A 15,329-nucleotide genomic window follows, 5' to 3' on the forward strand; every position below is an offset into this window, starting at 1 on the left:
TTCAATTATGTATTCCACCTGTTAAGCTGTGGTACCTACGAACTGCAACACTAATCAGTATGGAAAAATATCCCAAAGGTGCAAAACTGGCATTTACATCTTGGTGATAACCAATAGCTGTCTAATTGGACTTAAAGTCTATTCAATGGGAGGGAAATCATGCTTGGTACTGGAATCATAGCCAACCACCCATGATTAATGAGGTCATAGATCTTAGAGGTAGACCTCATCCCTAAACCAGTATAACTCTTCAGCCAGGCAGTGGTGGCACACGCCTTTAATCCCAGCACTCGGGAGGCAGAGCCAGGCGGATCTCTCTGAGTTTGAGGCCAGCCTGGGCTACAGAGTGAGTTCCAGGAAAGGCACAAAGCTATACAGAGAAACCCTGTCTCGAAAAGAAAAAAAGAAAAAGAAAGAAAGAAAAAAACAAAAAAACAGAATGACTCTTAACTACATTCTAAATATCTGTCCTTATACCTACAAATAAGTATAGCTCTCAACAGTTATCAAAAAAGTTTCCTTTTCAGAGACCATTACAGAAGTCACACCTAGTTAAAATGTACAGAAAAACTTGACTGTGGGATGCCCAGCCTTAGCTGGTGTATCTATAACACACCCTCTACATCTAAGGCTCAGGGAACATCAGGGGAGATGGTGCAGAAAGATTGTAAGAATGGGAGGACCAGGAAGTCCTGCTGTGAGATTGTATCTTCCAGAGATGATCAGGAAGCTACACACATGAAATCTCAACAATGTGTTTGTTTAAATAAGACCTGAAGAATGACAGGGCCAGCTGACATACTAACATAGGTAGGGAACGTTGTGCAGGGCCCCAACCCTAAATGAAGGGCCACAGGCAATTAAAAACTGCCGAGGGAGGGAGAATTAGTCCTCTCCAGGAATAAGCCCCTAAATGTAACACTGAACAGACTCAACAAGTTATTAAGTATGTGTGTGTGTGTGTGTGTGTGTGTGTGTGTGTGTGTGTGTGTGTGTAATAATAATTAAAGAATAAGAGTTCACGAATTTTAAAGAAAGTGAAGGGGTGTAAATGAGAGGGGTTGGAGGAAAGAGGAGTGGATGATATAATTATATTTTAATTAATTAAAAATTCTAAAATTACCAAAATTGTGAAACTTTGGTGTCTTTTGCCTTCAGTAGAAAAAGAACTAGAAAAGAAGAAAGTGTCCAGAGGAAAGTGAATGAAGCATCCCCAGGGTTGCTGCCTCTACAACTCCCAGAGAGATGGTGACTTGTCCAGTCATCCTCATGACACAAGAAAAAGACAATCTCTTTGAGCCAAATTGATGCTGCAACACTGAAAGTCAAATTGAACATCATAGCAACTGAGGGGGGTAATTATCCTTTGCTGCAGTTTGTTGGTATTGTGTGTTCATTTAGAAACCTTCACTACTACTTCATACAAGAGACTTTTGTTGTTTTTACCTCCCCCCCCCCCCAAGTTTCTGGTTGGTATTATAGTTTGGTTGTTTCTGGTGTTTATTGTTGCAGCTCAACCAAGTCTCTTCTTGGAGGTTTTCTTCAGACAGTAGTTCTATATTAATTCAAGTATAAAATCTGGTAAAATGTATACTCAGCTTTGAACTCATCTGGCAGGAAGGATCGGACTCCTGCCAGACAAAGGGAAGTATCTATTGGGAAAGGGCAAAGCACCTCAAGTGAACAGAGAGAAGGGAGAGAATGGTAAGGGTGCCTTCAGTTGGCCTAGGTTTACTCTTCTGGAAAGTTCCTACTGTGAGAGTGTAATCAGTGACAAGAGGTGGGCCAATGCAAAGGGCATCACTGAGAAGCCACCCGTCTTGTTGTTATGAACGGGTTTGGAGATGTGCAGTCAGTTAGTTCTTCAGCAAAAGGTTCTGGAGATAGAGGTCTTGTCAGGGTAAGAGAAAAAAGATTACTTCTAAGGATGTGAAAAATGGGGTATCTAGGGGATGCTGGGCAGAAAAATGGGAAGAAATAAATAAGCATTGTGAAGAGCACAGAATCATGGATTTATGGCGATTATGCGCTCAGAACCTTTATACTTTATGTGAACACATGCAAGCCCAAATTAGATCAAATGCACATGAATTCATTTATGTGGAGGAGTTGGCAATCAGTGACCAGCATTTCATTTTCTTTTGTATCTTGGTTGGCTGGTCAAAGAGAGGTTTGAATTTTTCCTACTTTCAATTTTCCTGTTAATAATGTGCACAGTTTAATACTAAGCCTGTTTGGAAAGCTAAGCTTGCCAACAATAGATACCCGGGGCGATTTTCAACCTTTGTGTTTGGGATAGCAATGTTGTTTTGGGTACTTGCTATGGAAGTACTGGAGGACGCTCTGAAATAAGTCTGTGAGATGGACAAGAAACGTGCTTAAAATTGAGGCAAGAACACCTGTCACGGTGTTCCTACCTAGAAGGTTTATATTGCATCCTTTCGGAACACACCATTTGCATATGCACAAAGGGATTGATGAGCCATGGCTGGTGCAGGATCAGCCCCACACGCGTGCTGGGTGTTGGAAGGATGGGGCCGGTGGTAACAAGAATCAATATATATTTACTATGGGGGCGAGGAGGAGGTGCGTGAAGCTGCAGGGCGGAGCACAGCTACAGAGAACAAGCCTGGCTCCTGGTTGGTTCTGAAGTCTGGTTCCCACAGAGGAGCAGGCAGGAAGGGAGGGGATGCAGGAGGGAGGATAAAGCAATAAAGTGTGCTGCGTTGCCACGCACCGGGAGCCCTTGCTTGAGCCGCAACACCACGCGCCTCTGACCCAGAAGGCCCCCTCCTGGCTCGCACAGGTTCACCAGCCGCGAGCTGCTCCAGCCGTGGCGGTGGCTCTGACAGTAACTGGCTCTGGATTCCCGGCAGTCAGAGCAAGGCGAAAGACGCTAATCGTCCAGGGCTCGCAAACCAGGTCCTCAATGCTTGGCACCTATGCAAGCCACGTGCGACCCCCAGTTCTAACCTGCGTGCTGACCGGAGCATGATCTGTGTCCAGTCGGAGGCTGCCAAGGTAAGCAGACACCACGCTCAAACCACCAGCCTCCCCTTCCCCCTTTCTCGGGCGGCTTCTTCACCCCGGCGAAGCCCCTGCAGCGCCCTCCCTCCTACAGCCGGGATCCACCCTTCTACCCACCCTCTCTCTTCTCCCGCGAGGTTCAATTGTTGGCTTGGGGTGGGTCGCCGCCCAGGCTGGGATGGCATCCCAAAGCTTGGGTACAGCAGGCTGACCGGGCCCTCCTGAGGGCCCCGGAGAGAAACAAAGAAGCCCCCAAATGGGTTCGCAGCGCCTCCTCCGCCCCTGGGCGCCCTCCCAGTGACTAGGAGATGCCAGGGGAGGGGGCGGAGAGACCTACGTAATCCCCCTTCCTAGCCCACACCCACTCCTTATGAACCAACGCTTGGGATGGGCTTTTAGACAATTGTATCCCATGGTCTCCGCTCGAACTCTCTTGTGCTTACTCAAGGGCTCCTGAAGCCGGTGGCCAGGTGCAGTCCCCTGGGTGGTGACTGGCTGGGAAGATGCGCGGTGTGGGTGTTCCCCAGGCGACTCCCTATCCCTGGCTGGCTGTGCCTCTCAGCTGGGCCTGGCACCTGAGTTTCAGCGGGAGCAGCTGGTCATTTCACCCACCCTACTGCTACCTGCACACAAGCGGGAAGAGGGGCAGGGGTAGAGGGTATGCAGGGGGCGCTGGACAAACCGCATCCGGTCCATTTTTGGCTGGAGATCCGACACATTCCCCATAGTTTACCAGGCCATGACAATGCAGCAAAATCTTAGAGCTCAAAGTGGCCCTCCATCCTCCGTTCCAGGGCTTTCTGACAGCCCTGAAGCCTCGATTTCCCAGGCACCGAACTAATTTGGGGAGTGTGGATGTGTGGTCTGTTCATCTTGTGCACAGAGGCTTGGCAGGGTAACTTCTCTGCCAAATTCAGCGCATGGGGGTGGGGTGGGGGGAGCTGGCAGGGACACAGGCTGCAGAGATGCCCCAGCTTGCTGTGGTTCCGGGCACAGCTAGCCTCAGTCTGCATTGAGCTCACAGCGGATAGCATGCGGGGATTTTCTTAGCTGCTGAAGATATTATTTTGACGTTGCTGTGGTTTGAGGCTACTTCTTCTGGGATCTGCAGTGGTTCGAGTCTCCCTTGTTTTCCTTCTTTCTTTGAAAAGATAACTATGCTGTATTCAGCAGAAGTGGATATAGGAAGAACAGCATAGTTCAAAGATAAGGGGTGGCTTCTTTTTTCCTGGAATTTAAAAGACAATTTAGGAGGGTAGGTGCCCTACCTGAAAAGGCCACCCCTTAAAAGACCCCAACAGTGTTGTGCTACAAGGCTTCTCAAGCAGGTGGCCAGATCTGCATTTCTCAACAGTGGGACTCCCTCCGGCTGTGGCTATCACGGTAATTCACTCTAGCTTGGGGATTCATTTTGAAAATGTGTTTTCTACTAAGAAGGGATTACAATCCACATGCCTACCCTAATATGAATGTGTGTGTCTGTTTGTAGAGACGTAGATTGTGGCAGAATTCCCTGTTGCCTGATTCCTCTGCTTGCTGCCTCCTCTGGAATGTGTCATTGGTAAAATGAAGAACTATTTTAATTCCTAGACCAACAGGCAAATTGAGGTCTGGAGTGTTTCTTTGAATGAACCATGTTCTGACAGACCCACACTAGGATCCCAGTCGAGCGCACTTGGCTTCTTTGCAGAATGACAGACCTTTTCTTGTGGGGGATGGGTTTTCATTAAGACAATTGCCTAAATTTATTCAGATTGTGACATTATTGACGTGGTTCAGGAGGCCACATCCTGAGCCGGAACAGCTTATCATGCAGAAGCATCATGCAGAAGGACTGCAGCTGCTGTTATTTGTGGATATAGCATCATTCGACTCATTCCTCTCACACTTGGGCTTTGAAAGATGGGCCTATTGAAGCTCTGCCTCCCATGCGTTAGATATGACCATTAATGAAGAAATACAGGGAAAAATGTAATCATTAGAAGAAACCCCTTCGTTTCATTTCTTAAGTGTAAAGTGAGTTCGTCCTGTTAATTCAATAGTTCCCTCTAGTTCCAGCACTCCTTGATAACTGATCAAGGGGACAAGAAAAGTTACCCAGTCTAGGAAAGACAGTCATAGCCCAAACAATGGGAACAAACTATAGGTTTATTACAGACCTTATTTTTACATCTTAAAAAATGTAACTCCGGCGTCTGCACTTTTTCCATAAATTAAATCAACTAATGACTTACAACAGATCGATTTCAGCCCACTAGAGAGACTTCACGGGGGAGGGGAGCTGGGGAGCACTGAAGAATGTGGAGAGTGTTGTGTAACAGGTCCTCTTACTTTAAGATTTGATTGTTCATTACTACCTCATGCTCGATAACTGAGAATTAACTTTTCCAACTACTGATTTCTACTGGCTCGTTTCTAGTGAAAGAGTGTAGACGTGTGTTTTGTCTTGTGCAGTAATTAGCAATGGCATCAAGTTTACTTTCTCTGATAGGATTTGGTATTGTTCATAATAAATGCAAACATTTGCTGCTGTTTTGATAACGAGTGAGGCAATGGCGATTCTAAACAGGCAAATAAAGTGTTTTCATTTCCTTCAGTAATTATGAAAAGTTAGACATGGTAAGGCATTGAATCATTGACTCTAGCCTAGCTACACAGAATACCACATTTGAGCACTAATTTCCTTTTAAAGATACAATCAAAATAACATCCTGGAATAATAGTACCCTCCAGGCATAGTTTACTGTTTGCCCATAGCCATTTCATCTACACAGCTAAGTTAGTACTGATCATACTGCAGGTATCCGAGTTGTGACTGTGCCACAGCCTCCTGGTTTAAATGTCCATCTGAGCTTCTTCAGAACAAGGGCACTATCAAACTCACCTCTCATCTCTGCAGTACCTTGCACTTTGCCTGGTGCATGATCTGTAGTGAGGAATGTTTACTGAATCGATTTCAGGTCATGGAAATGTTCTGTAATTGTATAGGCAGGAGGTAGGTGGGTATTTTCTGCTTCATGAGTCAGTTGGAAGAATCAGAGAGGTTATGTAAGATGCTTAATGGAAATGGTAAGTGAGGACTCAAATCCAGGCCTTTCAGCAGATACCTCTGAGGGAGGCTTTACTCATCTCAAGAAAACAAACAACACTATGTAAAGAGGACACTAAAATGCTGTAGGGTTGGGTTATTTAACTGTTTTTTACTTGAATGATCTGTATTTGTCTGCTTTGATAAAAATATATCTGGTCACTGCTTTTATTCTGTCTTGGCTTTGAAGGAAAACTGTTTGGCCCAAGTTCTCTGTCCTCTAACTTGTACATAAACAGAACAAGGCACTGCTGCGGCTTCTTCCTCAAGTTTTGCAAGGATGACAGATGTGTCTAGAAAGTGGACTGACCCATATTTGTGCAGATCACATTGAACCACCATACACTGTATTTCTGAAATGACCTGGCAGTTAGAGACAAACCTATTTCCTGGGCCAGCTTACTTAGACGGAGCCTTCCTGTAGACAGATTCTTGGATAGACAGGTATGACTTACAGACATTGAGACTTCCCACTTCTCATTACCAGGACAAGCCACCTTAGGAAACTCGGAGGCCCAGTCTCCTGTGCCCTCCCTGCACTACACCTCTGGGTAGCTTCTTTCAATTCACTTGTCCTCTCTGTGATCTACTTTCTTCTTTAAAAGCAGGAAGTTTAACAAGACAATGCTACAGGTCACTTTGAGACCATGGTTCTGTTTGTTTATGTTTGTTTTATTCCATTGAGCAAACTGGAGGGTGAAAAACAGTCGATAATCCAATTATCATTTTAAATGTATGTGTCTTATATGTGTGCAGAGTAACTTAAGGCCACTTGTGTGCAAGACAAGTTTCCTATTAATCTTATTGAGCTTTCTGTTAATCCTATTCTCTGTGGATACTCACAGTAATTCTTTCCTAATTTTAAAACTAAATGCATTGTGTTAAAGAAAGGAGATCCTTGACATTTCTTGTTTGTAGAGTGCAGTGTTGAAAAGATGTACAATTTCAGAATGTTTAGAATTTCAGGATTTGATAGTCAAGGCTCTGCTTCCATTACCAGCAATTTCTGATCTGTGCTCAAAAGTGTTCCCTGAGGTTCACCAGCACTTTCCCTTTTCAGCTTCTCTACTTTCCATTCTGACCCTCATGTTTCTCTTCAACCCAGTCTCCTGAAACAAACACCTCCCCCATCTTGAAACCACGTCCCTACCACCCACCCCGTGGGCTACACCAAGGGGGGGCTGTCAGAGTCCACAGCTTTCTACTTGCCTCGCCCAGTTCTGCATCCCGAGGTTCACTTGTCAGCAGCACTTTTCCAGATCAGGCTACTGTGAGTTGCAGAGACAGTTGGAGTCTTCAAGGATGTGGTAGTATTTTTGTTTTCACAGATTCTCAACTCCACCTGAAGTGTGAACTCCAGGCAATTGTCTCTTAAAGCCTCTTTTAGATATTTTAGGGAAGAGAACAGCAGATTGATGATTTTATAGATCCTGTTTCATAAAGCACCTACATGGGGTTATTAGTAAGAGATTATAGTGTTCTGTGGCATGGGCACTGGAGGAGAAAAATGGCAAGGGATGGTGCAAGATTTTTGATAATAATGATATAATTTGATATGCTATGATTATTGATGAAATACTTTAATGACCACTCGACTTCTAGGTCACTGAATTTCTGCAGCAAAAATACATATTCAATCTGAGCATTGTGTGACCAGAAACCATACTTTTCTTGATTTATCAATCTAAAGTTGGATGCACACAAAGGACAGAAAAATAAAAATATAGTGTGCAGATGGGCTCTGCTGGTGTTATCTATTTGCATGTGATATTTTTGGATGAATACAGTGGATGAAACTTAAGTCTGCATTGAGGGGAGGGAGGGGTGAGCTAGAGGAGGACACCATCTGTGCCCATGATGATGAACACTATCATGGAGACTTCATTTGGGGTCTCTTTTATGTATTTAGTGGAACAGATTTTTCATTTCACACTTTCTAGATATATTTGTATTGCACAGATGTCAGGGAAATATCATGTGTGTGAAAGGAAAAAAAAAAGAACCAAAATTTACTTCTATGACCAAGGATTATAATTCAATCACTTTGTCCTTAACACCTGTTTAAGTTGCAAGAATGTTGTCTGCTTTTTCTTTAAATTTCAGAGAAATTTAAGAAACAGAAATTTTTGTCATATACATTATTAAAAGGCAGATATTCAGATTAAGCAGTAAAAAAAAATGAAGAGATAAAATAGAAGACCATGGTTTGTATGGATGAAACCTATCAATAACTCATCATTTTCCTGCTGAAATGACTGCAGGATGTGGAGGGATGCAATAGCTCAGTTGGTAGAGTGCTTGCCTAGGATGATCCTAGCATGAGGTCCTAGGTTCCATCTCAGTATTGCATAAACCAAGAGTGGTGACACAAAAGCCTATAATCTTAGTACTTGGAGGTTGTACTTTTGAGCCACCAACCAGCTCCCAAATCATAACATGGAGACTTAATAATAGTTATGAATGTTTGGCCTTATCTTATGCTTGTCCCACTAGCTCTTATAACCTGTTGCTATTCATCTACATTTTGCCTCAGGGCTTTTTACCTTTCTTTCATTCTTTAAGTCCTACTGTTTACTCTGGCTGGCTGCCTAGCAGCTGGCGGCTGGCTGGCCCCAGGTGTTTCCCTCTCTTTCTCTCTCATTCTCTCCTCTCTTCTTTTCTCTCTTCTTGCCAGCCCCATCTATCCTTTATTGCCTAGTTATTGCCCATTCAGCTTTTTATTAAACCAATCAGGTGTCTTAGGCAGGCAAGGTGAAACAGCAACACATCTTTACATAGTTAAACAAATACAGCACAAACAAATATAACACACCTTCACATAGTTAAAGTAATATTCCACGACAGGAAGTGGGAGGTAGAACTGGAGAATTAAAAGTCAGCCTTGGCTACATAGAGAGTTCCAGGCCATCCGGGGCTACATGAGAAGCTATCTCAAAACCAAAAAAGAAAACAAAACAAGAAAACACCATAGCATGGGAACAGTAGGTTGCTATCTTCCAAAGGACTTGTTATTCTTTACTATATTCAGATTTCCTTTTACCCCTGTAAACAAGAAATTCTGGAAAGAAAGTGAGTCCACAAAGACTGGTTGACTGACCAGCACTTCAGTGATGTGCAGAGGGTGGAACGTTTCAGGTCCAGAGCCTGATTCAAATTTACCTTGGGAACTCTTTGGCCCTCTAAACAGCCATGCCTTGCCTACCTCTGTTTTGTATCTGACACCCTGTGACTGACTAATAGATAAAACCAGAATTAATATCCGGTGACTAACAGATAAAAATATTTGGAATGTATTAACTTAACAAAGCCCTATTTTCCATCAATCAAAGGAAAAAATCTGAGATCCGTAGCTGATGTTCTTCCACTTGGCTATAACCTGCCTCTCTGATGTTTCCACCAACATATCTAAAAAATGTCTTGATTTATGGTTTCCTTTGTCTTGTTACTATAAAAAAACAAAACAAAACAAAAAACAAAAAGACAAAAAACCTTCATGAAACTATTTCATGTTGGAAAAGGAATTGGGAGTAACCCAATTGTGTGTTCTCTGACCATGGTCACTCACATTGGCTCCAAATTAAATTCTTATTCTCTGTGAGGTGAGAGCTGTGTTTTTGCATGGACAGTTGTTGCATCCAGGATGGAACTCTGGGGAATAATCCATTTCACACAACAGGAGTCACCTGGATAGAAGCAAGGTACAGACAAAGACCCATTCAGTCCAAGCCACTTGGAGATGTTTCCTTGGGTGGATTGTTGGTGAGTTCTTTCCAGGACTCCCTCAAACTCTCTTGGATTGGTGGATGGTCCGTTTGTTTATTCTGAGCTGGTTACTTACGGATCCTGTTGATCAATACCTTTCTTGTTTTGGTTTGCGTTCAAAGTTTAAGGTATCTCTTTCATTTGTTTACTTTGGGAACATTTTGGTTTAGACATTTGGTGTGCTTTTTTTTGTTGCTTGCTTGCTTTCAAATCTCCAAAGGCATTCTGGAGTCTGACAGGCTTGTTGTCAGCTTTTGTTCCGTTTTAAACCTTTGAAGATATTTTGGTTTCTGGTTTGTTTTGTTTTTGTTTTCTTTGCCTTTGGAGTGATTTATCACATTTTCCCTCTGTCTCCTGATACCCTTCAAATACCTAATTGTGCCCCTTTTTGGTGGTGTCTTCTTATTGCACACTTTAGCTTAGGGCATTGCTGAATGCCCGATCATAAAGAAACGAAAGGTAAGAGGCGCTTGTTCCCTCCAACCCAACAGAGCTGTCTGTGTCACGGCCTCTTAGGCAAATCCAACAACCCCCCTGCTCCTGGGTCAGAAGGAATTTTATTACTTGTCCGGCAACATATACAGTTTGACGAGTCATTGTCTCTGAGCACATTCATGTTTTTATAAATGTGCTGGATCATCCCAAGACCTACCAGAAGAGGGTGGAATGAAAGGTGAGAACGTCAGTAGTCAAAGCAGCAGGTAAACCTGATCCAGAACAGGAATCCCTAGTTAATACCAAGAGGCTTGCAAGTTTTATTTTCAGGAGAAAGGGGGAAAGGCAGATGGGGGATGGGAGGTGCGAACAAGGTTTCCAGAAAGGAGGAAGTGTTTAGAGATAAACTGCCATCTGGTACCCCAGGCAGCTATATGTGTGACAGTTACAAACTTTCAACTCAAGTGTTTGGGAAAATGGGGCGGTCTTCATGTTCTCTGCCTCTTTGCTTTCCTGCCTGTCTCCTCTGCGCTCTGTACAGAGATAGCTTAGACAAGAGCGGCTCCATGGCTGCTTTCCCTATAATGTTCTGAAGAGGAGGCTGACTTCTATAATTCTTAAGGTCAAAATAGATACATTTAAACTCTGTATGTTTTATTTTATGGTTGATTCTTTTTTTTTAAAAGCAGAACCTGGAAAGATGGCTCATGAGCTAAGGGCATGGGCAGCTCTTCCAGAGGATGCAGGTTTGATTCCCACTACCCACATAGTGGCTCAAAATCAGCTGTAACTCTAGTTTCAAGGGATTTGATGCCTATTCTGGACTCCGTGGGCACTGTCTGGACTCCGTGGGCACTGCATTCATGTGTGCAATCAAAGCACCTATACACATAAAATAATAAAACAACTTTAAATAAACTTTCTACTGTTTAAACTAGGTGCATCCTGCATGTAATTGTGTCTTGTGTGTCTGTGATAACTGTTTTCATGTGTCATTTGAGTCAAAAGAAATTTTTAAAAACTGTGACCATATTGGTTTCTTTTAACTCATCTTAATTGTGTGCTAAAACATGATTTTTGGCATGCCTAATTAAAATGCACAAGTGTATATTTTAAAATGTGAGTATTTTGGTCATGCATTAGAAAGCCTGAGGAATATATACCACTTCATAAAGTTGGAGACTCACAACATCTTAAAACATTATAAAAGAATACCTTTGGGTCTATCAATTGTTTCATAAGACCCAAAAGTATTTACTGTTAATATAGAACAACACCCATTAGAATCAGAAGATAAATATTTCATTAAGCTATAAAATCAAAAGTTATATACATAAATTTTGATAAGACTTTCCTTCCAAAAGAGGAGATATGCCAATTAAAAATTTATTTCACACTTGAATAATAGTCATAAGTAACATAAAAATCATATGGTTTCTTTTCCAAATTTTCTCAGTATTGAAATGTTAAATGTAAAGTTTAGACTACATATGAAATAATGGATATTTATGCTTATTAACGATCTTTGTATTACAGTACCTTTTCACAGTGAGGATTACAGATGATATAAATAATCCCTCAAAATAATAACAATAAAAAATCTTGGTTTTTAAAAAATTATATATTTATGATTGATTATATATGTATGCATTGTCTACATGTGTTTGTTTTATATCATTACTTGGTACCAGATTGGCTTGTATATAAATGCTCATATAAACTAAAGTTATTAAATTGGCCCAATTTCCTTTGGCTCACTGTAAAACTAAAATTTTAAGGAAAATAGTCTCAACTCCAACTGTCCCAGCAGACTAATGGTGACCACATGTCCAGTATTCCAATTATTGGAATACAGTTCTGATCCTTGTCTCAAATCTGCTTTTATAACATGATTTGTATTACTTGAGAATATAAATTAATTTAAAGAGATGATTACTCCTGCTCCACAGTGTAATTTTTTTTTGGATGATTGCTCTGCTTTGAGACAATAAACTCTTTGATCCAAAGACTAAGTGGTGGACTTATCTCTGTGCTTTTATATGTGCTTTGCATGTATGTGCATATATATATGTGTGTGTGTGCATATGTGTGTGCATATGTATGTATGTTAGCATATATATGTGTGCCTATATATGTGTGTATGTATCTACATATATGTGTATGTGTGTGCAAATATATATATATATATATATATATATATATATATATATATATATAATGACATTTTTGACCACTATTGACTCTTTGAAAACAAACAAATGAATGAACAAACTTTTCAAGGTTCATTTCTTAGCCAGGTCTATGTAAGATACATCTCTAAACATTTTTCTCCAATGGTCATTTTTTTTTAAGTCTGCTTCAAGGCTTACAAGGTCATTTTAAAATTTACAGCTAATCTTAAAATCTTATATCATAATAATATAATTGGGACAATTATCCATCTCTTTATTTTTAGTTTAAAAATAAAGATAAATTAGTTTAGGTATAATACTTGTTAAATGATTTGCATACTTATTCCAAGGGTAAACATGTGGCTCTGAAGGAATAAAGTAAAAATAATGTCAGACTTTTTATCCTGCTTTGGATATCCCGATTTAAAAATCTAGTTTTTAAATGGACAAAAATTTACTTTAAATCTTCCAAAAGAAACTCCATATTGGGGTACCTATGTTTTTAGATCCAATTTCTTGTAACCAAAGAAAACGAACTTTTTCCTATTAAAAACACATAAAGTATATTATATTCCTTTTAAAATATATACACATGCATATGCATATATGAACTAGGCCCCACCATCTTTATTACTATGAAGATATAACAAATCCAGCCCTGTAGATGGCTCTATAGCACACTATGTGTAACAAACAAAGTAACTTTAACTCCATTTATCCTTCCTAGACATATCCAAAGATTAGGTGGAATCTTCTTATCCAAATTATACAGACAACACCAGTCCCTATTAGCAACAACAGTCATGATATCTGTACCTTAAGTACTGTTTCTTGATTAAATTGGTCTCTGAGGTGTCCTATTGACAGTTAGATGGGACTCATACAATTAATGTCTGTATAGTTCTAATAAATGGAAATGGACAATACTACAATGACTCCTTCTGGGTTCCACTCCAATTTCTGACCATTAAAATGAAAAGTAAGATTTGGTTATGCCTACAAAGATACAAAATTCTGATTTTTAACAGGTATGACCTCTTGCTTCTATCACTATTATTACTATTTGGTCCATTAAAAAATCAACCTTGTTAAAAAGAAAGTTTTTTAAAAAATATTATAGTTATCTAATTTTTTCTATAATGTGACTTTCCACTTACTGTTACAAAAATAAAGCCAGTATAATACAAATATAATAGAACAGATCAAGTCAGTATCCAAAGAGAAGAGCTGTGATAATTTAAGTATTGAAGATCTGTCTTCCCCAGATTTATAGCTAGCCACTCTACATGACCTCATAACTATAAGGTCCAAATGGACAAAAGAAAAACTAAGTTTAAAAGACAATAGATTTATATAAATATTCTAAATATAAATAAGATAGTTCATATGGTACAAATAACTGTAACTTCAGAGAGAACATGTAGTTAAACTAGCTTTTTATTAAGAATATATAAATTATGATTGTTTAAAATGCATATTTCTTCTGTTACCTTCAGATTAAACAGTGTTCATGACTATTTTAAGTATAATAATCCTATTATATGTCATGTATAAATGTTATACCAGATAGGGCAAATGAGAAAAAAAAAGTCAGGTTTGGATCATTATGCTAATAGTTTTTATATAATCTAGGAGATTTTTCCTTAATAGTACCAGCTATTTCTCCTGAAGACTGTCTTCTCTACTACTCAGCTCATCTACATCAGATTCTAGGAATAAGTCTTCCTAACTACGTGGGGCATTATGTTATACTATTTGAAAATAATATGCCCCCTCCCCCGCACACACACACACACAAAGCACAGGATGTGATAGGTTCTGGAACTGGGAATGAGAACTGTTGGGGGGAAAACTATGTCTACAAATGCATTTTTAAGCTGTGTTGCAAAAGCTGATTAACTGATAAAACTTCAGTGGTTTGGAAAGGTTCAAATGTTCTTAGCCCAAAGACTAATCCAATTTATACAGAGCTTTCCTTAGCCTGCCATATTTTTTTCTTTACTGACCTATGTGTTGAAGGGAGAAACGGGAAAAACAGAGAGTGAACTTTAATTGGTGTAGGGGGTCAATACAGGAAGAGATGGAGGGAGAAGGGGAAAAATCACAAAGGATGTCTGAAAATCTATAAGGAGTCATTTATTTACCTAAAATTACGTGTAATGTACATAATCTATGTGTATACATATGTAGTTTAAATAAAGTTATCACACTTGAGCTGATAATACTCCCCCTAATAGCTATAGACTTCTGTTGTGCAGTAAGACTTTTCCTGGGACATTCAACACACTTGTCTACACAGATCAGAAAGGGAGCCCACAACAGACCTAAGTACAGATACAGAAAATTCCAGTTTGGTGAACCAATGCGTTTTATTGGGGTTACTGACAGGAACACAGGAGCAGCTGCACCATCAAAGCCCACCACCACGTGGGTGACAGTTCACAAAAGCTGGAAAACCTGGGGCAAACTGCACAGCCTGGAGGCAACACAATAGGCTGGCTAATGCCCTTTCTAGTGGGCTCAGCTGGTCTTTGTTTCTTCTAGACAACTTGTCTGGTCTCTGCTTCTTTTAGGCTGTAAGGTCAGAATCAATTGGCATCAAAATCATCTGGTTCCAATTTTATGGTCAATGTTGTCTTCTTTAATAACAATGGTCAAGGGAGAAGTATGGGAGGAGTTGGGCATGGGAAAAGAATATAAAAAAATACATTGTATTTAATTTTCAAAAAATAAAACATGAACAAAAACGGGATTCAATAGCAAGTTAGAACAACTTTGTTTTGAAAAAAAATTCATACAGTATATTTTGATCATGTTTTCCCCTCCCCCAATTACTCCCAGATTCT

The 15,329-nt window shown here is 40.4% G+C and overlaps 1 protein-coding gene across 7 annotated transcripts in view; it reads left to right on the forward strand.

Annotated features, from left to right (window-relative positions):
• The first annotated feature begins 2,628 nt into the window (after positions 1-2,628).
• The window catches only part of Hecw1 (HECT, C2 and WW domain containing E3 ubiquitin protein ligase 1), a 293,914-nt gene continuing 281,213 nt past the window's right edge, over positions 2,629-15,329 (forward strand). For 5 of the 7 annotated variants that reach the window (XM_052729794.1, XM_052729793.1, XM_052729799.1 and 2 more), the window contains exon 1: positions 2,629-3,021. Coding sequence is in view for 4 of the 7 variants with exons in the window: in XM_052729793.1 (XP_052585753.1) it covers positions 2,992-3,021 (30 nt within the window). In the remaining 3 variants the exon portion in view is untranslated. Of the gene's footprint in view, positions 3,022-3,563; positions 4,411-15,329 lie in introns of those variants that run through there. The other 2 variants (XM_052729796.1, XM_052729798.1) reach the window with 2 other exon arrangements.

The sequence above is a fragment of the Peromyscus californicus genome, unplaced genomic scaffold (assembly GCF_007827085.1).
Source record: "Peromyscus californicus insignis strain IS unplaced genomic scaffold, ASM782708v3 Scaffold_8__1_contigs__length_139910024, whole genome shotgun sequence".
Lineage (NCBI taxonomy): Eukaryota > Metazoa > Chordata > Mammalia > Rodentia > Cricetidae > Peromyscus > Peromyscus californicus.